The sequence below is a fragment of the Paramacrobiotus metropolitanus genome, unplaced genomic scaffold (genome assembly GCF_019649055.1).
Source record: "Paramacrobiotus metropolitanus isolate TYO unplaced genomic scaffold, Prichtersi_v1.0 Parri_scaffold0000020, whole genome shotgun sequence".
NCBI lineage: Eukaryota > Metazoa > Tardigrada > Eutardigrada > Parachela > Macrobiotidae > Paramacrobiotus > Paramacrobiotus metropolitanus.
This window is the reverse complement of record NW_026570240.1, coordinates 773,155-799,346: the sequence shown is the minus strand read 5'-3', so window position 1 is coordinate 799,346 and position 26,192 is coordinate 773,155. Positions and strand designations below refer to the sequence as shown.

The 26,192-nt window shown below is 40.7% G+C and overlaps 6 protein-coding genes across 8 annotated transcripts; 3 read left to right on the top strand and 3 right to left on the bottom strand.

Moving 5' to 3' along the window:
- The first annotated feature begins 1,268 nt into the window (after positions 1-1,268).
- LOC129586291 (UPF0739 protein C1orf74 homolog) lies at positions 1,269-3,152 on the top strand. The gene is made up of 2 exons (XM_055479423.1): positions 1,269-1,601; positions 2,071-3,152. Exon 2 carries the CDS (start codon positions 2,096-2,098, stop codon positions 2,906-2,908), a length of 813 nt encoding a protein of 270 aa, XP_055335398.1. The 5' UTR covers positions 1,269-1,601; positions 2,071-2,095; the 3' UTR covers positions 2,909-3,152.
- Positions 3,153-3,443: 291 nt separating this feature from the next.
- Positions 3,444-5,362, bottom strand: LOC129586302 (uncharacterized). Its single transcript, XM_055479438.1, is given in 3 exon segments — positions 3,444-4,050; positions 4,053-4,772; positions 5,249-5,362. Coding segments are annotated over 3 exon segments (1,089 nt in total). The 5' UTR covers positions 5,286-5,362; the 3' UTR covers positions 3,444-3,718.
- Positions 5,363-6,152: 790 nt separating this feature from the next.
- On the top strand, positions 6,153-8,044 carry LOC129586143 (uncharacterized). 3 transcript variants are annotated; one of them, XM_055479173.1, is made up of 5 exons: positions 6,153-6,276; positions 6,415-6,681; positions 6,785-7,035; positions 7,251-7,496; positions 7,630-8,039. In XM_055479173.1, the coding sequence occupies exons 2-5, from the start codon at positions 6,541-6,543 to the stop codon at positions 7,877-7,879; spliced, it is 888 nt and encodes a 295-aa protein (XP_055335148.1). In that variant the 5' UTR covers positions 6,153-6,276; positions 6,415-6,540; the 3' UTR covers positions 7,880-8,039. The 3 variants fall into 3 exon arrangements, with proteins under 3 accessions (XP_055335148.1, XP_055335149.1, XP_055335147.1); XM_055479174.1 differs by lacking the exon at positions 6,153-6,276 and having other exon boundaries at positions 6,375-6,624; positions 7,630-8,044; XM_055479172.1 differs by lacking the exon at positions 6,153-6,276 and having other exon boundaries at positions 6,375-6,681.
- LOC129586142 (G patch domain-containing protein 3-like) lies at positions 7,859-10,438 on the bottom strand. The gene is given in 4 exon segments (XM_055479171.1): positions 7,859-8,390; positions 8,392-8,811; positions 9,334-9,846; positions 9,849-10,438. Coding segments are annotated over 4 exon segments (1,539 nt in total). The 5' UTR covers positions 10,248-10,438; the 3' UTR covers positions 7,859-8,183.
- Positions 10,439-10,642: 204 nt separating this feature from the next.
- Positions 10,643-18,067, bottom strand: LOC129586144 (endoribonuclease Dicer-like). Its single transcript, XM_055479175.1, is given in 21 exon segments — positions 10,643-11,043; positions 11,112-11,187; positions 11,273-11,450; positions 11,627-11,698; positions 11,700-11,973; positions 12,142-13,305; positions 13,398-13,657; positions 13,660-13,779; positions 13,892-14,122; positions 14,243-14,375; positions 14,472-14,765; positions 15,039-15,183; positions 15,352-15,513; positions 15,582-15,834; positions 15,985-16,212; positions 16,412-16,713; positions 16,888-17,013; positions 17,085-17,144; positions 17,214-17,321; positions 17,424-17,478; positions 17,693-18,067. Coding segments are annotated over 21 exon segments (4,449 nt in total). The 5' UTR covers positions 17,744-18,067; the 3' UTR covers positions 10,643-10,886.
- Positions 18,068-19,402: 1,335 nt separating this feature from the next.
- LOC129586152 (acetylcholine receptor subunit beta-like 1) lies at positions 19,403-25,801 on the top strand. The gene is made up of 15 exons (XM_055479192.1): positions 19,403-20,072; positions 22,096-22,229; positions 22,307-22,351; positions 22,419-22,528; positions 22,587-22,624; positions 23,124-23,215; positions 23,745-23,856; positions 23,946-24,106; positions 24,177-24,208; positions 24,282-24,313; positions 24,469-24,541; positions 24,613-24,780; positions 25,009-25,336; positions 25,414-25,456; positions 25,598-25,801. The coding sequence occupies exons 1-15, from the start codon at positions 19,907-19,909 to the stop codon at positions 25,693-25,695; spliced, it is 1,632 nt and encodes a 543-aa protein (XP_055335167.1). The 5' UTR covers positions 19,403-19,906; the 3' UTR covers positions 25,696-25,801.
- The last annotated feature ends 391 nt before the right edge of the window (positions 25,802-26,192 follow it).

The window sequence follows — 26,192 nt, the reverse complement described above, 5'->3', positions numbered from 1 at the left end:
TGGTGGAGAAGACAGCGATATCGCCACCGCCAAAGGGCAGAAGCGCGCGGCAGAGTTTACTCGAGCTCTCTATCCAGATACAACGAGGAAATGGCATTTGTGTAACGGGTACAATTCCCGATCAGGATATCATTGAGGAAGAGTTGCTGTTATAAATTTTTCCTACTGCTAAATTTGTGCTTGTTCCGTAGCACTTACTAAAGGTATTAACTCGTATTATGCGTAAAATTCGCGTTAGAGATGATATGCGGCCCATGGGGCGAAGGCATAAAGAGCCTATAGTACCGTATCCGTCGCGGAATAGCTCTGTCTACTAGCCAGCCACGTCCCAAAGATTTTTTCCGGCCGGCAGCGGTTGTCGAGCCAGATCCAAAGAAGGAACGCGCTATGAGCTATGGGCTTCGCTGAAAACAGAAAGCATAGCAGAAGTTTTTGCTAAAGCCTGTTATAGTTTTTATATTATTTTTTTGCTGTGCGTGTGTTTGTCAGCTGAAAATAGTATGTACATACCTGTGATTAAAGATGCACTATTTACCGGTCAAAATATACAGTACTCTAAAATATTTAAATATATATTAAAATATAGAATGAAAAATATAATAAAATATCTGTTAAAATATTTTTAATGTATGTATAAAGTAAGTATATTAAAATAAAAAAATAGAAAATACGTTTAAATATGAAAACAAACAAAAAAATTATGTGTGTTCGTACTGTTTTTCCATAGCGTCGGTTGCGATACTGAATGCCTTCAACTTGCTAGTTGGTACATAAACAGATTTGAATGTTAATAAATTAACTACATAAATTAAAAAATTTAAATGGTATGCGGAGTCAAAAGTGGTGTGCAAAAGGTGGTATTAGAGCCAACGGTATAAAGGTGGTATGCGGAGCCTTCACCTAAAATATATGTTAAAATATTTTTTAAGTATAAAGTAAGTATATTAAAATAAAAAGAAATAAAAAATACGTTTAAATATGAAACAAACATAATTATATAATATATGAATATAATTTTAATGAAAAATATTTTTATTAAAATATGAAAAAAAATATAATATAGTAAACTATAATAATATAGTTTGGCGTTTGCTACTCGCTACTCTACTCGTAGTCAAAATTTCAACCCTTGCGAATGGTTTCCAAAGTCAGAAATTTGAACCATTGAGCTCACCGTGTCTGTATGCGTCATGTGGTCACGTGACTGGCCTACGAGTACGTTTCGTTCAACTTCAGTGAAGCACGCATGGTGAACTGCGAGCATTGCTTTCTTCGACATGCGTGCTTGTGCCTCCTCGGTCATCTACTGCGAGAGCAGAGATCTAGATCTTCAGACTGTAGAACTGTGGATCCAGTGAGATTCGTAGATTTGATATCCTCCCGTAGTCCCGCAGGTCCTACACATCAAGTTGTATTAACGATTGGAGGAAGCTATTTGGAAATTCTAGATTATTTCGTATTTTATTGTGGGACCATATCTGATATTACATTAATCCGTTTAGATGATTTACGGAGGATTTTGCAGGTCTTCTACCTGATTTGAATCTACTGTATTGACTGGACGACTTCCTGCTGAACGGCCCTCGCTTGCGTCAGCCCAGGTGAGTACTATTCACGAAAAAAAGTAGCAGTATTTTGGGACAGTAATCCAAAATCGTTTCAATAAGTGCTTCATGTAGCTTTCACTTAGATCTGATAGGATTTCGTTGAGCAAGCTGACGTTGAGATTTTAGCTTGCTTTACGCTCAAAATCCACAACTGTAGTTTGTATTGGGATAACATCATAACGGCATTGTGCCACCATTCTAGGGTTATCTCAACGTATACCTCTTCCTGTTTTGACGCGCAGTAAATAGTTGATAAAAATTTTGGGTGCTGCTACATTACGTTTATGTTAATTGTTAATGGTCAATACTCAATGGAGATTTGCATGACGTTGTAGTCTTTTTTTGGGATTCGTCAAGTATTGCGGGATAAGTAATGCTTTACGTAGCAATTTGCGGGTTGATCTTTTAATATGTGAAAAACAGGAGTTGCAATAACCGAGAGATATAAGGGTTTGCTTTTCAGATTTTCCTCATCAGTGCGAAGGAGAATGTTCGAAGCTGAAGAGGAACAAGGGCAGTTCGAGAATGACCTGATACCCATCCAGGAAAGAATTCTGAACATTCTGGGACCATCCTTCGCCAAAAGAGCGGGCGAAATTGCGTTCGAGGTGGAGCGGTTGCGAGATTCGAAACCAGCTGTAATAATCGACGGGGGCGATGTGTCCTTCGAGAAGCTGGAGCGATTTGCTCCTTCTGGTCTTAACGTTGTGGAAATTGCCGGGCGCAAACTTCTGATAAACCTAGAGATTCTGGACGTACGCATGCCTTGGGGATCGCATGTGACCACGCGGAGATTACGACCTCCTATTTTTGTGGATATTTCACCTGGTCTTTCTAAGCCACGTTTGATGAACCCTCAGGATCTTCCCAATAGTTCACCGGATGTTGTTGCCAATTCGCATCTATTCTTTATGACTCTGGACATAACGGATATGATGCGTGACATTCGTGGAATGGTGGCGATGGGTGAACGGGTTATTGAGAAACGAAATCAGTGGTCCAGACAGTGGTGTGTTCCGACGGTGTACGGCTGCCTGCTTGGTTATCCAGTAGTATTATGGAGTAATTCCGAAGAGGCAAACTATTGTCTACAGAAGGACACTAAGGTGTGGAAAATCGAATGGATAGACGGAGAGTGCCGACGGCCCCTGTACTCCTTTTTTGTTCCCGATGTTGTCATGAACAGTAGTCTAAAGATCCATATCCAGCAGTGGACGGATCGTATATTCGACCGCAATTTGCCTCATCAGAATTATTATATGTTACAAACACTCCAAACCTTTGAGACTGTGATTTTATGACGAACAGTAATCCACCGATATCATACTTTCGTTGTGTTTTCACACAAGCTTTTAATACAAATATTTTTATTTTGCTTTTATTGTGCAACTGCTCGTCCTGTCCACCTGTATGACTGGCTCTGGTTTGTTAGAAACATTCTTTAATAACTTGTGCGACATCTTATCTTGGATACTGTCATTGCTTTATACTCTTGTCTTTGACATTTGACGTTTTACTTTTAATAAACCCTTTTGATACTGGTTGTTCATGTCTGCAATCCATTCATCACGCTTGCACTTACAGTCTTATATGTGATACAACTTACTACAAGTACAGTAAGGTCAACTTTCGTAATAACATGGTACCCGCATACCCCAAGTTGCGCAAAATACAAGGATTGTTCATACAATGTACGATTTACGTGAGAACTTGTGAAGCAGGCTTCAAAACACTGCTTGAGTCAGTAAAGGTTTAACTGGTATTCATATAATGTTTTGTGCTAATTCGGGAATTTATGAATGCATGCGCCATAATTCGGTCTTTCACTCGAATTTCGGCGCGCGTGGTCGTTTCTGTAGAACGCTGATGACAATTAATGTTTCAGATGACTATTGACATTGTTCCGGTTGGTACTTGGTACAAACGATTAATTGTAACAAACTGCGGTGGTTTGGCATATCAATCACGATAGAAATGCACTTTGTCACGTACTTTTTAATTTGTTAATATGCGAAAAATTGCACAAAAAGCATAGAATAAGCCAGCATAGAATTAGTGATCTTGCTACTTCAGTAAAAGACATTTCCAACGCAGCCCGTTGATTCATTGAATTAGTCATCTTGCTGGTCGTCCGATTCGGCTGACGCGGATCCGGCAGACGCCGATCCCGAAGCAGCCGCCGGTGCCTGGTCTTGTGAGTCATCCGACGACGAATCACCGAAGCCCGAAGCGCCCCCCAAAATCAGATCGGACACCTGGTGCTCGCGATTGCTAAACGAATCGGACTGGTACCTAGCCTTAATGGACAAATTAGCCGCCTTCAGGAAACTGCCGCGTGTTAAACTGTTGCGACTCTGTTTCTTCAGATGCGTCTCGCGGTTGCCGTCCACCGTCTGACGCACACTGCCACTGACCCCGCGATTAGCGTGGTCAGTTAACAATGCCCGGAAGAGAATTCGTCGGTATTGAGCGTACCCACAAACTGTGTCAGACGGTCACGGTTGCGCGTGAAGTTGCGCTCGGTTTCGGTTTTGGTGACCACCTTACTCTTGGACTTATCGTCGTTGTTTTCGGTCAGAACCGCCGTTCGCATGTTGAAACCTGGCCCTTCGAAGGTCTGCACCTGACCATTGCGGGTCGAAACGGTTTTGTTCATCTTTTTGATTTTGATGTTGTCATCCTGGAAGGAGTTCTTGTTCTTCTTTTTGACGCCCTCGTTAACAGAATCGATTGTGATTCGCAGACTCGGCTTCCGAATCTGTTGGATGTACTCCGCGATGTGGTCAGGTTGCTCGAGGCTGATCGAACCGGAATCCGGTCGCTTGAACGGAATGGAACCCGGTCTGTCGGGCTGGCCCACCAGAGGGTTTTGTACGTCGCCAGCAGTTGACCTTTGAGCCGGCTCAGGCGTTTCACTGGTTTGGTTCGCGGCTTCCGGTTGAGCTTGCGAATCATCTAATTTGGAGTTGTCGGCGGCCGCACTAGCACTTTGCGACTGGGCAGCACTTTGAACATTCTGTGGTCCACTGGCAGCTGCCGGTTCTGGCGTGGGCTGGACCGCGGCCGCATCCGACGGCTGAGCTTCTGGTGCTTGACTAGTTGAGCCGTCAGCAGCGTCATCGCCGGAAGTGTCTTGCGTTGGCGCGGCAAGGCCTTGCGATAATGCTGCACGAAAACATTGGGTTTACAGCGGTGATTGATTACGGCTTTTTTAGGAAACAATAGCTAAAAACAATATTTCTTTTCTCTGTTAATTCACTACTTAATTGCTCTGGTTTTCTTGGTTGCACTTACAAAGTGCAATCGGTAGCACCAGATAGCGCTTTTAATTTATTTTAAAAATGAATAATTTTATCTGTATTTTTATAAACTATTTCCAGTCCTTAAAAAACAGTTAATTTCAGCTTCACTGTAACCGGGTTGTTATCTCATATAAAGCCTTACAATGTTAGCGCAAAGTAATTATGGATTGTGCATGATTCTTCCACTTAAAGAACGAATGCGAATCTTCCAGAAGAAAGCGCTTTTATAATATTGACCATGATTTATGATTACTGTATTGATTCACTATTGAACGTCTAATCGTAAGCTCGATCCAAATGTAAATATGAAGACTTAGTATTAAACGATGAGGCACTCACCAAGCAGAACGAAAAGTAAGAGTGGCGTTTTATGCATTTTGGTTATGTAACACGTATTCCAACCGGTGCGGTGCAGCCAAGGTCGCGAATGTCCAAGCAAATGAAATAACAGATTATGACACAAACCGATGGACCGTTTTACACTTTATATATGTATCCATTGCTTTCCCTTTGTTATTGGAATTACTCCAATTTGTTGATCATGCGTGAGTTTATTACAGCGTTTTTTCTGTTTGTTGCAAGTAGTAATTAACACAGCAACAGGATCGCCCACCGCCGCAAGTTGGTTCCGGGCCAGGTTTCCGCGCATTCTTCTTGTGCATGACCTGACGGAAACAGGGCTTATACAAAAGGGAGTAATGCGCATGTCTGAATGTGTACCACACAAAATTCACCACAATAATCGAAGCAACGGTTTATCCTTAATGGATGTTTGTTGGCAATGTGACTGTTGATTCTGTTGGGGGATACGCAGTTTCTTTGTTTTTGCCTTACTTAAATTGTTATTGCACACTGCACATCCATAATTCTTTTTGCAAATAAAATGCATTATCAAATTGTTTTTATATTTTTTTTATTTAACTTGGTCCAATAAACACAGAAGAAAGTGGGCTAATTTTCGCAAATAATATTAATCTGCTTGCTAAAACAAAATTTGTAATAATTATGTTTATATTTACGTGTAAGTGTGCAATGTTTAACAGTACACGTGGAGTGCGGTGTCATTTTGATTGATGGGCATTGCATTACATCCCATAAATTTGTACAAAGCAGTTCTATGCGTTTATGATACCTTTTGGGACAGGTTTTCTTTTTTGGTGTGCAAGGAAATTAACACCTACTCTACGTTTGCGGTAAAGCCGTATATAATCAGCAGATCTACGCGCTAATGCCGTACGCAATACAATGTAAACAGGTGTCTCAATTCACGAAATCAAAAAATACTTTCGCCAGTTTAATGTTCTGGTCAGGCCGCAACATTAGCGCGCCGATTATTGGTATGCCGAACCCGCGCGTTACATAAGATGGTAATTGCTACTGCTGGACATTTTTGCGCTCTTACAATGGACGTAATCAGACTGCAACGCGACGTTTGCTCTGCCTTTAAGATTACACCACACGCAATGAAGCAAGAACATTCTAAGTGATTAAGATTGTTTTTCCAGAAAGGTTACGCCCAGCGACGTTAGCTGTCAGCGAAGAGTTATTTCCTTAAACTAAGCAATATTTGTACCTGCGGTCACCGAAAATCCAGTTATTACATCGACTGCTTGATATGCCTCGGTACCAAAATGTTGTCGACGAAAGTAATCCTGCTGACTATATCGTGTTGCACCTGTTTAGTTACAGAAAGCACTACCGACCGCGTACCACATGTACGCAGCTTGTCAGCATCTCAAGAACTTACTGAAAGTTTGCATAGATTATTAAGAGTACGTAATACTTGTTAATATTATATTAGCAGCGACTAAGCTGTAACGTCACAGGAAACTCCAGTAATTACTTATTAATCTCTGTGTTATGTGCAACTTTCAGGATTTTGACTCGTCTGCGGAGAGTAACGCCACCAGTCCATCTGTTCACGCCGCCGAAGGCGACATACATCCAGACAAGGAAACGGGATGGTGGAATGGACCACACGTCTGTCTTAGCCGGACCGCCACAGTGTCCGACGCTCCCAGCAATGATTCTGTTAACATTGACGGTGGTTTACTAAAAGGCCGACTGGATCGAAGCGTCTTTACAGTCTGTCGAGAAGACAAGACGATACGGATCTGCCGGACCGTGTAAGTACCATAATATTGTATATTAATTGTAAAGCACCCAGCCTAATATATCTATTTTATTCACGCTACCGTGTAGCGTGTGCGGAATAGGTAAAAAAATTAAGTAAGCACATGATTATTACGTACTTCCGCAGCAGCTTTCATTTAGTGCAGAACCGATAAGTTATGCGGAATAAATTAGAATAAATAAAACAATGTCTCTCTATTTTTTCCAGAAAATCTGTGAATGCCACGGCCACCGAAAATGTCTTGATTACCTATGCTTGCTGTGCAGGCTTTGCCTTGCACAATCACACGTGTTCCTCTGACAATAAGGAAAACAGCTCTACTAGCGATAATGAATCCACACCACACGCTGTAGTACCACCGGAAACCGAAAGAGCAGACAGCATTAAAAGTAGTTTGAGCGACGAAAAGCAGTTTTCCAGTTATTTTCAGCAGATGCTGAAAGATTCAGCGAAGTAAGCCGACTTGTTGTCTTTTGTCTTGTGATTAGTTTTCCCTGCTAACAAGTAGAAGTACTGTAAAGTACTGTAACTGTTTGATGCAGGAAGATCCAGCCTTAATCTCAAAATCCGCTTTAAATTTTTTCAGATCACAAGCTCTGTTTCTAAAAGCTCTTGATACTGATCAACCACAGTCGGTGGAAGACGCGGAAGATGATGACGCCCAAAGCGCATTCCAAAGAATGGCTCCGAAGGAGGTTGTGGACCGATCAAAGGTCACCGAATCGGCATCCAGTACTGTGAAGCCAATATTTGTGACTACGCTGGCTCCTAATACCAGCAGCATATCTCAACGAAATGCACATGAAAAATTACAATTTTCTATTTATTCATCATGATAAATACTGAGCACGTTATCAAAATTCGTTTGAGACACAAAAGTACAGTAACTTCATAAAAACGCTAACAATCGGACGGCAGAAAGGAAGCACCGGGAACATCAAGGGACAGAAATAAATAAAAACTAAACATAAATATCTAAGCAGCGCATGCTATCACCTGAAATAAACATCTACGGGCAAACCATATGGCAGTATATACCAAATAATATAAATATCTGAAAAGCAACCTACAAAGTTAACTTACTATGTACAAGCAATACCACTGCATTTTAGCAGATAGCTATTTTTAAGAGAAAAAGAGTTACTGCTTGGCTCTGTACTTGAGATTGGTGGCGGCAACCCGGCGCTTAAGCGAATCGCCTTCATCGTGGCTGTCATACCGCGTCGTAATCCTCACGCCGTTTTGTCCCGCTTCCAGAACAGCACTTTTGCTAATAGCTGTCATTTCTCGATCCAACCGTTTCACTGGCTTCCGATTCAGTGCGGGACCCAGGTAACCAACTCCTTTTCTTCGACCATGCTTGCTGACCTTCGCTCGCCAGTGCATCCGCCATACCTTCTCGCCATTTCCCAAGTCCACGCCCTTCCTTCCAACCGCTTCGCTCCATGATTTTTCTCCCAAAACCCTTTGTGTGTTTCTCAAATCCTCCTATTTTACATTGCACGAAATTATTTGAAGGACTGATTGACCGACTCCTCCTGAAGAGAGAAGGCGCTGAGCCATTCCGCATCTGGCGTTCGCGACGGATCTGCATGAAGTCACGAGCATCTTTGTCGCCAGGGCGATCCGCATCGTCCTCGTAGTACATCGACATGTCAACGTCCCAATCATCCGTCGCTTCATCCAGATCACTACCACCGTCTTGTTCCTTCCAGAAATTAGCATCCATATTCCAGACAATGCCCGGACCGCCTTTTTCCCATACAACCTGTTACAAGTAAAATTACTGTTACATATCTGTACTCTGTTACCCATAAATGTGTAACAGCCTAACAGCCAACTCGTATCTGTTATACTGCAATATCTGCAGTTCTGTACTATACATACATGAATTAAATAACAAACGCAGCCTGACAGTCATAATCATATTATTTTATACTGATGGTAAGTACACTATACCGTTTCTAAAGTTCTTACTTAAATTCGTTAAAAGCAAATCAGTCAACAGTGCAGTCGAGCGTTGTATTTCTAGCAAATAAGTCAACAGTGCATAGCAAAGCCACACTTTACTGCAATTTATCGTTAAGTGAACCGTATAATTTTGTGTACCTATGTCCTTTTTAAAAAAGAACTAAAGGTAAAATTTGAGTGCTACAGAGAAGAGTGGAATATTTGGTAATACATCTACGTAAATGATAAATACCAAGCAGCAGTCCCAAAAACAGCTTTTAATTCTGCATTCTCTTGAAGTCCTGATACTGCTTGGCCTTCTCTTGGTTGCAGAACTTACCTCTTGCTCATCCTCAAAAAGTCTTTCTTTATTCCGTTCATGCGTCGTAACGTCCTCACCAAAGGCTTCGTGTCTTTCCCATTCTTCGCACTCATCGTTGTCCGCGTCTGCTCGATCCTCGACAGGCACATCATCATCATCTTTTCCACGGCTCCCAGTTTGATGGCACTCAAATGGCGCAATATCTTCCTCTGAATCGCTCGTTGGTGCATGGTCCCGAGCGATTCTGTCATCCGTCCCGTAATTCATAGGAACCTGACCGTACTTTCTGTTTCGTCGGCCCTTGGGAAAACGCAAGCCCAAACTCTTAATCAGCGATGATGGCATCTGGCATTTCTGAATTAAAGCCAGAAAGAATTTTGTTGGCGTGCCCACGTTGCCCTGTGGCATCAGGGCTGGTGGGTTCATTTCAATGAGACTCTGCACATCTGACTCCTGCAGGTTCTGGTGATGGAGATGATAACGCCGCTCCATCCTTCGCTCGTGGCGCGTGAGATATGGTAAGGAGGGTGACGCTGATGAAGCACCATCTGAGGGCTGGTTTTATCCCCGGGCAGCTTCATAACAATAATGTGGCATCTCGACGGCAGAAGGCTACCTTTTTCGTCTGTCCAGTGCCTTCCGTTATACAAGAGGAATTCTCTCAGATTTGCGGACTTAACTTTGACAAAGCAACATCTGGTATGGTCGGGTGCTGAACTGGAAGAATTCTGTTGAGATTCCTTCTGCTCGGGTTTGCTACTCTCCGCTAGCACTTCTGGCCGATGACGATAATGAAAACAGGCAAAGCATTCTGTTTCAATCAATGTGGAAAAATAAGAGCGCAGATCACTGGAATGAAAGACTGCAGGAATATTGCGGACAACAACGATCTTGTGCTCGTCAGCCATAACATACTCGGTGAAACTACACATAAGTTAATAACTCAGTCACCTCACAGCAAAACTCTTCCATGGCAAGCGATTTAGTTCCACAAAATCCCTTTAGATTTTACTGCGAAAGTCAACAAACGGTAAAATTTCCTTCTTATGAAATCTGATGAACACTGATAATTTAAGTATAGGAATAGGCAGTCACACTTTCTTTCAATCGTAAATTTGTACTTTGTAAATTTGTACGTAAATTTGTAAACACACTATAACACAGTAACACACTGTGTTATAGTGTGTTTGAACTGTGTGTACATTCTTTACATTATTACATATTAAAGGCCCCGTTAAATGATGTGTGCAGTTGCACGGGAGTCTATAAAACTGACAGGAATTCAGGAATCAATTCACTTTAATTCACTTTCACTTTGTAATCAGAACGTAAAATCCATCCTCAAATATTTGGTATACAACTGCAACAAATATAAGTAATGTTTAAATACAGTAAAAATTAAATCCGAGGCGAAAATAAAAAATTTTTCCAAAAGAACAAAATAAACGCGTCGTATGTAATCAAAATTACGTAACCATACGAAAGCACCGCTGGCTGACATCACCAATCCAACGCACCACAATAAGTACGCCAAGGAACGTCTTCGATCACTAAAAATTTTGAGCGCCAAATCAATCACACGGCAGAGATTCGGGATACAAAGCGCGCAAAGCCTCGATGGCTGCATTGCACTTGGCAGCGCGACTGTTGTTCCCTTGTCCACGAAAGACTCCCTTATCGGTGACTTCCACCGTCGCAACCACTTTGCCCTTATCGGTGAGCTGCAATCTGAAACATGAGGGCGAGAAGCTGTAAAGTGTAAACCAAGTTTTATAAAACAAAGCAAGATTTCTTACGAAAAGCGAACATTGTTGGGCTCGTATTCCAACAGCACCCGAACCGAATTTTTTGGACAATGCTTCAGACAGAAATCTATACCATAAAAATAAGAAAGTAATACTCTTCACGTATTGGATGACAAAAATTAAAATAAAAGAAAAACTGCAAGTTATGTTACCGATTCGCTTGCGCATGAGGTTATAATACACTTTCCAAACCGCATCCAAGGAAAGTCCACTATCCAAGAATATTGCTCCCGCTACAGATTCAAAGATATCCCCTAAAACTTTTGGCGTTTCTGCAGCTTCATAGATATCAGTGTGCGCTTCCTCTTCATCGTCGTCAAATCCAGCATACTGCAAAATGCAAATGCTACAAATACAATACATTCGAAATAGAGGTTAGGAAAAATCTAAATAAAACTACAAATTAAGCCGAATTTTTCCAGTCCATTCAAATGGATAAATTAATTATTAAGCTTATTGCATCACAAATATAACAAGTCCTCATGACTCGATGAACAACCGCATACCACATCACTAGCTTTCAAAACTTCCACATCGGGATCCGCCTTCTTCACTTCTTCGGCAAAGCGAGAAATCAAATGAAAAAATTTTCGGAGCATGATATCGGATGCAGTGATGATATCCGTACTTGACAGCCAGCTTCGCAAATGTCTTGTTGTTAACCAAAGCCATGCGCAAATCCGTCAATTTTCCCGGATTTAAGGTCTTGTCTGCTTCGTATATGTGCCGAGTTACTAGGTAGTCCAGAATTGAATCGCCCAAGAATTCTAAACGCTGGTAGCAATCGGTCAGTTGATTTCGGTTATATGAATTATGCGAAAACGCTTGGAGCAAATAAGATTTATCCCGAAATCTACAAAGAAAAGCCACTTCAAAAGATAACGCTTGTAACAAGTTGTGCTAATACTAATGCACTAATGCATGTGTTATAACTTCAATAATTATAACATGCAGCATAAATTCCTTTGGTATAAATAAAACACTTTATTCAAAGTGTGCAGATGTATTTACTGCAACTTACATATATCCAATCCGTTTTTCGAAGTCTCCAAATGGAGCTACAAGTGTAGAAAGCTCCCTGAAGAGCGGATCGTCTTCAGCCCTTCGCAAAGAGCTAAATCCTTTATCAATCTGCCCACTACCAATCTTTCCGCGTGAATGAATTGCTTTCAATCCCATCCATTCCATAAAGCGCTGGGCGTAATAAGCATTTACCTCCAGAAGCATCATCCCGATGAGAGCTTCCACAACATCAGCCAAACTTTTATCGCGTAAAGGTAGATCGTAACGGTTAGGCTCTTGCAAACGATCCAAAGGGACAAAGCCCGGAGGTAAATAAAAGCGTTTTGCATCAGCCAAAACGTTCAAGTTCACAATATAACTTTGCAGATTCTTCAGCTTCCCCAATCGGTATAGATTGTAGTTGGAGACTTGAATTCCTTTGATCTCTGTCAAGCGACCTTCGTGATATTTTGGGTATTCCATAAACAAGTACAAACAAGTGGTCATTTTAAGGAATGCATCCCCGATCGTCTCCATGCGCTCCATATTGAAACAATCGCCAGCAAATGCAGTCGTCACTGCTTTGACAAATGATGTTACTTCCGGCAACGATGTCCTTGCAGTGCTAGAAAATTCATGGTCAAAAGCTTGCGGCGGTGCGACCCAGTCGCTTAAAGATCCATTTGCCACAGCACTTCGGTCCGGCATGGCAAATGAAGTAAAAGAAAATACCGGTTGTGTCGATGGACTGCGCTTAGCCAACTGATTCTTTTTCCATTCCCGGTTTCTATAGTACATCTGCTGCTTGAACTTGTCATAAAATATACCGTGTTCTTCAGCAGGCGAGTTTTCTGAGTCACTCGATCCAGTTAAAGATGAAAGCGAATCCGATGATGTGGGGCGTGGTGGTGGCCGCACATATACATCGTGATACTTCGGATCATAGACAAGTGGTTTCCAACGTTCCGGAGGACAAACGCTGCCCCACAAGGCCATTCCGACCTCTTGGTACAGATCGAAAACATTATGCATGGTGCGCAAGCGATACAAAACGTAAGGAAGGATCCGAAAAGATTGATGCCATTGAACGGAAACTGGCAAAACATGGCAAAACTCCATTGGCAGATGAATATCTTTCTTCGGGGCGGTTTTCACATCCGAAGGTTTAGGTGTAAAGCTCAGTCTAAAAATCACAGTTACAAATCCCGAAATAATAAGTCCAATATAACGCCAATGCTATCTAGTAAATTTAGCAATCTCAGTACATGTAGTTACCTTTTTGAGAGGTGACGAACATGGAGCAAGGGGGAATGTGGATGTTGTATAGAGTATCCGTATTTTCCCATCATATGCTGCACTACGTTGTTGTTCTCCTTTACAATGTAGTTCGTCGGCGTATATCCTGCTGGAACATCCATGACATAATAACGCCTTGACGGGTCTTCCGGTTTATAGGATGTCACGACCACGGCATCCCGATATGTATTAGCGTCCATGACCATCCAGTGGTCGTGCCAGCCATGGACAAATTCTTTACCATACTGAGGTCCGCAATCGTGTCCATACTTGCCGCAATTCTTCCAGTTTTCTTCCAAAGAATCTGATGTAAAAACATCCCTCCAACGGTAGGAGTGGATGCGTTCAGACTGGAGGGCACCTGTAAATATGCGGCGATTAAGATGACCATATAGGCAAAAAATTATAAGTTCTTAAAAAAATTAAAGAAATGTAAAAAAATTTTTTTTAAAAATTGTTAAGTTCATGCGTACAGTTCTCTGGTAAAACTGCGAACGACGACGAGTACCAGGTTGAGCCGACGCGATTGGTACTGGTTCCTTCTCGCGATATCCTACAAATGCGGCGATTGCATCCTTCCATTCAACTTCGTCGTCCTTTGGCAGCAAATGTTCAGTGCTCAGTTCACCGCGTTCGTGAAGCATTTGACAGCAAACGAGTGCCGCGGCCTTCTTGGCCAAAACGGGGGTTTCCATTTCTGGCCCCTGAAACAATTAAACAAAGTTCTTCCAATAGCCTAAGTAAATTACGTGTCCGTAAAAAAGTGCGTAGTCTTGCAAAATCAGATTTCAGAATCACAAACAAAATCAGTCTCCAACTCTTACCACAACTGCCTTTTCTATCGCCGCATTTAAAGGCAAATACAGTTTGCAGATGAACCGCTCGCTCCCCAATTTAATAATATCTGGCACCACTAAACAGGTGGTCATCTTGTCGTTCGGCAGTGAGTTGCAATATCTGAATAAAAAGAAAGAAGTGTAATTTCTGCTAAAAGGTCCATGATAGTTTTCGGACTCACATTACTCCAGCAGTCAACAATTAAGTACCACTCACCTTTGCAAACAATTCAATGCACTGCCCAAAGTTACACAAGCCTTACTCCCTGGAGGCCGATAGGGAGGATACTTCTCATCGGAAAAATGATCACTGCGATCCTCCTCAGTGGGACTGCTTCGATCTACGCAGTGATCTTTCATCACTGCATCCAACAGCTGGAATTCATGCAACTTGTTATTTCGAAAGTGTTCCACCTCGTCGAGGCCGACCATCATCAAAAATTTGGAATTTTTCGCCCTTGCTCTTCCTTTCGACTGCACATACGATCGGTAAGTCGTAGGTTCGTTGAATCTAGTAAAACTCCAAATTAAGCTTGTAAAAACTACAACCCCTGGTTCGTTGAAATCAAGTTATATGCCGGGAAAACGATACGGAGTAGGGCAATTGTTTACGCCATTAAGGTGCGCGGACAAACATGATAAGTACCAGTATATGACGCAGACAAAATTACATATATATAATAAATATATATATACTGTGTAAGGCAGGAGCTAACTGCGCAACGGTTGTTAAATATGTTAAAAATTCGAACATGTTTAATTTTTTCTATCTGGAGGAAATTACCTTATAATCAAATTGCATTCACGAACATCAAAACCTTCCTCGACAACGTCCGTGGCAATCAAAACATTCAACTCTCCGCTGCGGAATTTCGATAACGTCGCTTTCAATTGAGTGGCAGACAAGCCGATCTTGTCTCCAATGGTTTCTACAAAACACGACAACGTAAGTAAAACCAGTGAAAATGAAACCAGTGAAAAACCAGTAAAAAAAACAGTAAAAAAACCAGTAAAAAAAACCAGTAAACCAGTAAAACCAGTGAAAATGCGAAATTATCCGACAGGCATAAAAAAGTGACGCGAAATGGAACACTTGCCTTCTGAACCGCTTTCCTCTAGCTGTCCCACACAAAATCCGGTATTGATCCATTCATAGTTCTTCTCCCTAGTAGTACGTAGGAGCTGCAAAAACTGATGTAGAGCCCATGCGTTATACCGCTCTTTTACGAACACGATGCAACACAGTTCGTTGCTCCTTTCTGGAAATTAAGACATTGTGTGTAACAAAACCTACAGAAATAGGTACTCTTAAGAACTAAGAACATACCCCCGGCTCCTGCGGAAGCCACGACATACGGTTGAAACAATTCCAGCAACTTTATTACTTTCGGTGTCACAAGCCTCAGCAGGAAACGGTCGCTGCAATTTGGCTGCGCTTGAGGAATAGTGTAAGCCACCTCGAACCAGGTACCGATTTGTTGAAGTCTGCAGATACAGGCGCTGACCAGCTCGGAGAGGTCTCTTCGAAATAAACCTCGGCTCAGCATCATCTTCAGGTCCTTTAGCAACTGTTGAGATGTCTAAAAACGCATCCGTACTAACAAACTAAATTATCGCATTACTTGAATTATCTAACCCCTTAATTATCTAAGCCCCTAACGTTAAATTTTGTGCGCTTTATGATTTCATTAATAACTTGTGATTTCGTTTACAGCATCCTTAGTCCTTACTATGTAGGCACAGTAAATTCCCATAGTAGTCAAAGTATTGTGCACTTGTGAAACCGCATTTTTGATCTCCTTTATGGAATCTTTAACCCATTTTTCGCTGTCGAGTGGTGAGGCGTCCAAATTTGTTGGGCGCGACGAAAAGTCACATTTCTTTGCATTATCCAGCCAATCAACGGTTTCATTAATGCTTTCTATGATTTCCTGGTCCGTACCGTTGGGTCGAAAAACCTAAAATAAAATATATTCAACTTCAGTAGGTGTAAGGTACAAAGCGAATGCACAAAACTTTGTGGTATTAACTTCACATCCAAAACTACAAAACATTTTCGCCCATGTGAGTACACTGGGATTCCAGATCATGTCAGACTGTGCAAAACAAAAAAATGAAGCGTCAGCAGAACTCGGAAAGTACTTAAAGTTACCGCACCTGAAAAGTCACAATATTCGGGCTGGGACGAGCTCCATACTCGTTCAGGGACTCATCCACAGATGTCACAACTTTGCAACCAAGACATGACTCCAGTTGCTTGATTTCATCTTCCAGCTGTTCTTGTGGAGTCCTGTTTTTCTTTTTAAGCCTGACGTTAATACCAGACGCCGTCAAGCCTAAAATTCTCGGACCACGATCCGTGCTGGCATGCAAAAGACGCATAATTTGTCGATACGGATGTTCCTCTCCACCTGCGTGATGGCATTCGTCCACGATCAGCCGATTAATGTGTTTTGGCACTATAAAATATCAGAAACCATCATGCGACTGCACTTCTCAGTTATAACGAACGTCGGTATTTCACAGTTAACTATTCCAAAAAAATAAAAACTGTAACATAGGCTAGAAAACAGTCAAAAGACAACAGATCTGGATAACAATCAAATGAATCCGGAAAAGTTGTTTCTACGTACACAGAAATGCCTTTTCCAGCAAATCTTTCAGTACATCTGGCACCATCACAAGAATTTTCTTCGTCCGAAACTCGCGCTTCCATCCCGGAATATCCAAATCATCGATGTTTTCCGACGAGCAATACTCTGAAAAATATAGTTATCAGGCGATAAGCAAAAATGATTTTGGCCTCACAGTGTCCACGGAATTTCCTTACTTCCCACGCTAAGCCCAGTATGGTTGAAAAGAACGGTTCCCTGCTGCTCCACAAGAGCGACTAAAATAATTCGAACAATGCCGATTATATCCTGCGTGCGAACATGGTAAGTGAACGCCGAGAAACAACCTGTTGGAACAAGGAAAACGGATCGTTTGCCTCCGTTTTCCAAATCCTCTATCAATTCATGCCGCTCATGCTGTATGACCTGGACTGCAATGTAAGTCTTCCCAGTACCTAGATTAACAGACTGAACGTTAACAGACTGTATTCTTTAGTAACCAGTAAATGCAAGCGATATACGACAACTAAATGAATCAGTAAGCAAAATACTCGCACCAGTTCCGAGCACGCAGATAATGTCCTCTTTCAGGGCTTTTTGAATCAATTCATCCTGAAACAAAAACAGGCTGACATTCGCAATTTTCAGTCGCGCTTAACTTTTATACCGTTTTTAGCTATTCAGGCAAATTAAAAGCTAGCAAAATCGCAAACGCTCTGTGGTAAAGTATGGTTTATCAAACTACTACACGCAATAACCATCAACATACAAACAATATTCAAACTGTAGAAGACTCAGATTTATCCGGCAATTATTTCAAACTTACCTGATAAGGACGAGCTATAAACTTCTCCGTTGACGATTGTATGGCGGACATCTTAGCTTATGCGATCTTCCAGAATTCAGGCACCGGTACTGCTATCCTGACGCTGCAGGAGTTTTTGCCATCCAACGAGCTAAACCAGCAACTGCGCGCAAACCCTTGTTAGTAAGCGCAAAACCGATAAATGCGCGGCTTTCGATGAAAACAAATGTTTTGGATATATGTTAGTGCAACCAAATTAGAACAAAACAGCGCACTGCGAAATATTTGTCGCAACCACGAAACGTACACATGGTAAACGGATAAAGAAAGAACCACTCCTTACATTGTTAAAAACTTAAAATGAATATGGACCAGGCATGATCATGTTCTGATAAGTAAGCACTGCTGGAATTTTTATCAATATGCAAATGATGTCACAGCTGACGATGAAGCAGGCCAAGCCGCTGGCAGGCAGTTTTAAAGTGCAACTATCAGCACAGACTGGTCGGGCAGCGGCAGGCGGGTCTGACACCGACACCGTGCCGGCGTGCTCCAGTAATTAAGCGAATTTCAGTATTCGCTGATCGCACGATATTAGCAAACTCCATGAAATCGGAGTACTTACTATATTTACTAATGGTAAATTACAGCCTAGTAAATATAACAGAAGAATTAATTTCGTTTAAGTATAATGCATAACTTACATTGCAATACAAAAAGCGTCCAAAGGATTGCTTTGCACAAAATACACGTCAGCACTGTACCGAAAAGAAGGAAAGTTTTATACACATTACATATTACTGTCATTAGCGTTACAGGACATTACTATAACTATGGCGCACAAGTTGTATGTAAAAAGTAAAATTAAGTAAATAAAAACAATTCCGCTTGCTATATCACAACGTTGCATAATAAAACGGTTTAAGTTATGGCTGTGCATAGAAGCGGTATATCGGTACAGTATGCTTGTGTCGTTCATATCATCACTCCTGTGTGTTATAAACATCATAAACATCATCGTGTGTTATAAACATGAACGGATTTAATTTAAGCAGATTTAAGTTAACCGTACAATCATTGTAAAAAGTATTTTTAAAAAAATCGTTAGTAAGTAACCCGTAGTCTGCACTGCCCGGTAGGCAGTAAGGCATATACTTTCACGACGATTGACGCGTTTGACCATTGCACGCCGCACCGGCATTGTGACAACCTCTGCCTTTATGTTCCGTTCGAGCATCTAAAGTATTCCTCCTCAATTTTTCACTCCTTATTTCTACCGGGTACCTATAAATTCTACAGATGTGAGCAGTGGATCCGCATTCGTGCGATTACACGGGGTTTTTGACATTTATTAGACATCGGGGCGAATAGACCAAATCCCGAATCTTATGAAAAAGGTGGAAGTAAGGTTATGCTGTCAAAAAGTGGGCTGAAGTCAATACGCAGATGGGAAAAACTCTGCCGTACGTTTAGACCACGCCCTGTTTTATCCTTGCAGCTGGGACAGTGCACAAAAGGGCCGCTCTGCATTTCCTTGGCATAAACATCGTTCAACTTCCGGCCGCAAAATCTGTTCGGCCCGAAATGAGTGTTGCTTGGACAGACAGCGCAGCCAGGCAGCCATGATCGGGGAACGAATATATTCCACATGTAGGCAAGTATACAATACGTACACAGCGCACATACACATAAACATACACGAGTCGAGAGTCCACAAGGGATCGACCGCTACCATATCCCCAACGATAACTGTCCGTATTTGCATTTCATTCTCAGCCCTCTACTAACATTATCGACGTTGTAACCGGCTCCATTCCTGATACAACTGCTCCTTTATGATCACGTTATTTACCATATATAATTTTTACTTTTGAGCAAAACCCTCTGTGATGGTCCATTTAAGCGCTTGATTGATATCAATATTGGATCAGTTGATGATTTTTCTGCTGTGGTTTAATGGAGGGGGAGGTTCTCGGGGAAATGTGCAAATTAGACTATTGTGGCACTAAGATGCGGTGCGCGGTGCACGCACACCGACAGCAATAATTGTGACCACTTTCGCTGCATTTTAACATTTTAACCGAAATCACTATTTTAATTTATGTGCCTACGTACTGCCAAATGTGCATTTGTTTGCGGTCATCGGCACAGTTCTCCCTTGGAATACTTTATAGATATTTGAGTCTTAACAAGTAATGTTAACATCTGACCACATCATGGGATTCGGATATTATAATGATAATGCGGCTTTTGCAATTAATTTTGTTGTTAGCGTATAGCGGTACGAGTACTGGAGAAACAATTGCCATATATCGCCGATGTAATAGTTTTTTGTGTGGAGTACTAATCTGGATTATACGGTTATCGGTGTGTGATCAAGTATCAGCATACTCATACTTCGGTGAGTTGTTTATTTGGTAAACCTTCGTAAATGCAAGATCGATTGGCAGCGCACAATACTACAACTTGATAGCAGCAGGTAGATCACTGCATTTCTGGCTGCAAATTGTGATGTTTGGTAAAAAATCAGCGGAATTAACAATGAGCATGTCTGAGGACGAGAGCAGCGATAAAGCTCTTGGGAATTGGATGGTATAAGTGATCGGATTGAGTCTGTCGTGCTCTAGAAAACACTTTTCTGGATCTTTGCGAGTGGTCATTTTAGACGTATTCCAAGTAGTTGATGATGCTGTATGCCTAGATGCGCCATCCATGCAGCCATTCAGTAATACAGCCCGGCTTTTACTATGCGGCAAATTCGAGAATTTACAGTACTCGTATAACAAAATAGCTGAGTGGTTGAGATGGTTAATTGTCTCGTCAAATGCCATGATTATTTCTGATTGAATCATAAAGTATACACTAACAGTCTTTTCAAATACCTAGCGAACTAATAAAAAACTTCTATAGTAAACGGGTTTGCTAAACGAAACGGAATAAGAAATGCTCAACTGAATGAACTGATATCCATAGGAAATCGCCCTAGCTGGTATATGGGTTTCGATAGGCTAATTAATAGTACAACTTTCGGAAAAGAGCTGTTTGTTGAAGAAAGAAAAAAGACGTTGAAGAAAGCCGAGAAGGTTTGCCATTCAAAAAAAGTTCGATTAAAAAATTGACAAATGTAAGTGATCTGAATGCTTGCACTGCTATTCCCCGCAGACGGAAAGGTAAGCTTACACTGAATTGGACTGGCCTGGAATATGAATGTATATAAAGCAGACATTTACGTATATTAAGAGCAGTGTATGGCAGAACTAGCCGTCTCCGCAAATAAGGCTGTCCTCATAAGTGGTTCAAAATGAATGGAAAACTCATATAACCGGGTTCTAGAAAAAATTCCAGAAAAGCGTTGATTGAATGGGAAGCGGTCCGGAAAGAAAGCTCCTGGATATCGCTTCTCTTGACGAATGTTTATTCAGCGGCAAGTGGCTCGCTTGTTTGCGCTACTATACTTTATTAAATTCACATGTGCAGCGGATTCGTATAATACGACATCGATATTTATTTGCCAATATAATATTATCATATACGGCATCCGTACTCGGGCACAGGGAAGCGCATGCGTAGCACAAAAGAAAAAAGCCAATGCAGAAATACGTAAACATTGTTTTTAAGAATCTATTGCATTACGCTACTAAATACTAATTACTGCATTACGCGTGAAAATGCCGTATTTTCGTACAGTGAGTCGTATCTGCATAGCATATTATGTATGAAAATTAAGCGTTTTGACTCGCGACTACAGTAACACTTTGGTAGGTCTGCTTTTCATTTTCAGAGTTGTCAAATAAAACCTTTCCGCTTTAATGCGTTTGTTGCACAGTAGTAATAATATCTGATAATAATTAATCTAAACCCATATTGTGATTATATATTGTGTTAAAAATTTCTGTTTTCGCTAACTATAAACAGCGCATGTGGTACGCACACTGCTACATACCTTTTTCCCCATACTTATAAAGGTTACTAACATTTAACGTAGTCATTTGTTCGTGCCCTAGCAAAAAATGCGGATTACTGAATTTGTCACGCTCAGATCGAGGATTTGTTTAAATTATTATTCAAAATCTGTAAACTGTGGTTATGTTATTGCATTCTGTCATTGCAATCGAAGAATCTCCAATATGAAATTCTGGAGTAAATGCCGAACCAGTACATTGCTTGATTACTTGCCATAGCTCGCAGTGGAGACTGTTATTTTAAGTAGCCGAATAAAGAACCTTAATCTTAGATTAGGGATCCGGGATCCAATCCATCGATCTCGGAAGTAACATATTGATTATGAGCAGCAAGTTACGCAGCGATCAGACTCAGGCTACAGCCCAAGTTGTACCTGATATACAAACGCATGCGTGTGCTCCGTCATGGTGTCCGAAAAAACAATTACATTTCCTTACTAATGCCATGAACTGATGTTACAGGATCAGCGGAAAATCAAGGCGCGCTCATACGAGATCTATCATACGGCTACAACACACTGATTCGTCCTGTTACCAATTTAAGCGATCCAGTTAAAATTCATTTTGGGATTGTTCTAGTCTTAATCCTAGGCGTGGTGAGTCAAATTTGTGGGAAGGGAATTTTTCCAGTATAAGCTGCTAGTCCTGATCATTGATCATTTTGTAATTTTAGAACGAGAGAGACCAGGTTTTCAAGACTAATTTATGGTATAGGTTGGTAAGTGCTTTCGTAAATTTCGACAATTTTTATTTACAATTTTAATAACTGGCATAATACTTTCAAGGGTTGGAACGATCCACAGTTGGCTTGGACACCTGAAAAGTACGGAAATATCCAGGCCGTCAGGATGCCTGCCGATAAAGTGTGGACGCCGGACGTCGTTCTTTTGAACAAGTAAGTTGGGATTTCTTCCTGCGTGTGATTTTAAGCGGACAATTATGATCGTTTGCAGTGCTGACGGAAAGTACGGAGTTAGTTATAAATCCAATGGTAAGTCAATCTTTTGCTCTACCAGTAGAGGTGAAGGCAAATGCATGTAATCAGTTTTATCGCGCAGTTGCTAATTGTTACTTATATCATTTTACGTGAGCGTGCAAAATGGTAAAGCCGTTAGCGAACCAAGTATTGAACCGCCCATCTGGATCTGCTAATTTTCTAGCACAACCAAGTTGCACTCATCAATCTTGGCCGTAACTAAATTACTAGATATTCGTCTTCAAGTAATTTGTCATCCTTTGCGCATTCATATCTTGAAGTATCATCGAAAATATGATTCTGGAATGAGTGCAAGAAAGTTGTCAAAAACCCATTAAGCTTTTCTCCTTCAACAATCGAACTGTAGTGATAAGATGCCGTGGTGAATAGTCTGGAAACTAGAATTGCCCGGTCTAGTTCACATTTAAGTGTACAATTATAAATATGTGGTTTTACTATAGAAAGACAGAACTGTTTTATTCAAGTTTGTGTTGAAATCTGTATTTTTTTGCAGTTGTCATTTACTCTAAAGGAGACATCAGTTGGCTACCTCCATCAATTTATAAATCAACTTGCGAGATCAATGTCGTCTATTTCCCTTTTGACGTACGAAGTGAATATGCGTGTAGTAGCATCAATAGCGACTATATATTATGTTGTTATCGAATTTTACATGTATAGAAGTAGATCTGATGTTGCAACGATGCGCAGTGCCGTAATTAACAATGATGTCGACGTACATTTCATGATTTCGGTAAACTCATTTTATTATTTCCTTCGAGTAAAAAAAAGTGATTTATCAATTGTATAAATGTTATTTAAATTTAATTTTATGAACTTATCTTTTTTCAAAAACTAATTATCCAAATTGTAATGTACGGTCATATGCTGACTCAAATTCAATGTTCTCTCCGTCGCCGATCCGTGCACGTTTTGCCGATCCGTGCAAACTGACGTCGGTCAGTTTCCTGTTCTTATAGGAAAGAGGCTACCGTATGTGGAATTAGGCGAACTTTTGCTGCTCCAGTACTCTATATATTTGAATAAGAAAATATTTCTAAATCAATATATATTTACGGTCAGTAAGATTTAGCAGGCTTTCGAATGCTGTAAAGTTGTCTCGCGTTCTCTGCAGATTCAAACATGCAAAATGCGTTTTCGTTCTTGGACATGGAATTCTCAAGAAGTTCTTCTTGAATCTTTCGGCGAAACAAATTTTGTTGATCTAACTGACTTCACGGATTCCGGTATACAAAACATGCCGATTTATAATTTTTCTTATGTTATCGAAACATTTTACGTAGAAGTGTGAACTGTAAAACATGATTAATTTTAGGAACGTGGTGCATTCTGGAAGCAAAAGGCCAACCAATGTTTTACTACACTCCAGATAAACAGCCTCGCATTGAAATGGTGTATTATTTTGTGATACAAAGAAGGCCACTATTTTATACAGTCAATTTGCTCATTCCTACTTGCTTGGTGACCTTTCTAACAGTAAGTTTAGAGTAATTGCGTTTAGACGGCATTTTTTCTGATACAGATTTTTTATATAATTTTTATACAGGTCCTTGTATTTTATTTGCCTTCCGCTAGCGGGTAAGCTTTCGAATCGTTTGATTGTGTCTGTTCTTGTGTCTATGCCTGTATTAATTGCCAATCATGGTTTCAGAGAAAAGGTGGCCTTAAGCATATCGATTTCTGGTGAGTAAACTGCATAATTAGTCGCATAAGATCATCAAAAGTAAATTACACAAAACCTTAGAGCTTAATTAACCAAGAAAATAAGTAGGGACATGAGTCTGCTGTACAGAGTGATATACATTAACATTGTGCCAAGTGGAATAATTTCTTTTCAGTGACCTTGGTATTTTACCTTCTGCTGGTTTCCAAAATTTTGCCTCCCTCTAAAGACTTGCCTTTAATGGCTAAGTAAGAAATAAACATTAACTGTTAATTAAAAAACAGTCACAATACATAGATCATGTACGCTACCTTTGCAGATATCTATTGTTCGCTTTTGTGATGAATTTCGTCTCTGTTGTGGTCACTGTTTGGACTATCCATCTACATTACCGAAGCCCAAAAATCCATCCGGCACCACCCAAATGGGTTCAGTATTTATTTTTTCAGTTTTTGCCCGTAATATTCCTGATGAGGAAGCCTCGTCGGTACGTTGATGTTTTGTAAACATGATTCTCATGAAAAACAGCCGGTTTGATTGCTTTGTTCCATACATATATGTGTAACTGTATGTCACCGGTATACATACGAGTATGTATAACTAGCACTGAAAGAAACTCAAAATTCGAAATATCAGCTGTTACATTGTACAGTAGGCTGGTCAAAACTTTTGCGTCAATAATTCAAGTTTAAACAACATACTGCTTTTCGACTAGATACGTGCGATCTCATCAGTTTTCGGTTCGTAACCTCTCCATTCCCGGTGGGAAAGCCGCTTCACCGAATGTTAACAGTGCTACTGCAACACCCCGCACAAGCCACACGATGGAACCACCCGAATGCTTTCAAAAAGAAAATTTGATAGAACTGCAAGAATTAACTGCTCAAAACAGAAAACGATCCAAAATACCGTTGGTTAGGACCGAATCGATCACATCGGATTTGATAGACGATCCGACTGACGCTCTCAGACATAATCGCAGATACTTTGATGCACTAGACGTTATTGCGGATTCGTATAGGAGGAAGGATCACATACGACAGGTACAATACATCTATACAAGAATGCATTATGGTAAATATCGTAGCATGAGAAATAAAATAAGAAAGTTCGTTTTCAGATTGAAGAAGACTGGAAATGGATGGCTACGGTAATTGACCGGGGTGAGCTACTGTAAAGAATGAAAATTGCGGACCGATACTTGTATAAGCTGTCTCTGTTTACGACGCATATATACCTCGGAAATAAAGAAATTCATGCAAAAATTTAAATAGGAAATGACATTGCAATTTTTGGTACTGCAGGCTTGTTGTGGATATTTTTTATTGTCACGGCTGCTGGCTCATTGTCCATCCTTATGCAGGAGCAGGAAATCTTTGGAGATTTTCGATGCGTTCGATAATACAAACAAACAAAAGTTGTCACCTTGGAGAATGTTCAGTAATAAAGCTCATTAAATAAAGTAATTAAACGTCTTGTATTCTCTGTTTAGTGCACTGTTTTGCTTGTGATGCTTCGCGTTTGTGGATAGCTCATTATCTGCTTACCGAATGATTAAAAATGGAGAATCAAAACTGTTGTAGCAATACTGTATAGCATTAGACGCCAGTTGGCATGCATGGATTTTGTTTTCAGAAGGAAGATGGAAAGGAAAAATGCCGTGCACATTTTAGGCATATACGAAAAATGCTAATTGCTGCTACGGTAAAAGCTTAAATTTACTGCACTGATTGAACGATTTTTTTTGCCACATACATTAGAGTTTGCAGTTCTTACCATTAGTCGATAATATTTTTCAGTTACCAACAATATTAGTGAGAAATTAATCATGTTTCTATAAATATATATATTGGTCTTTCTACATATTTTTCGTTTCATGATAAAGTTTGTTACAACGTT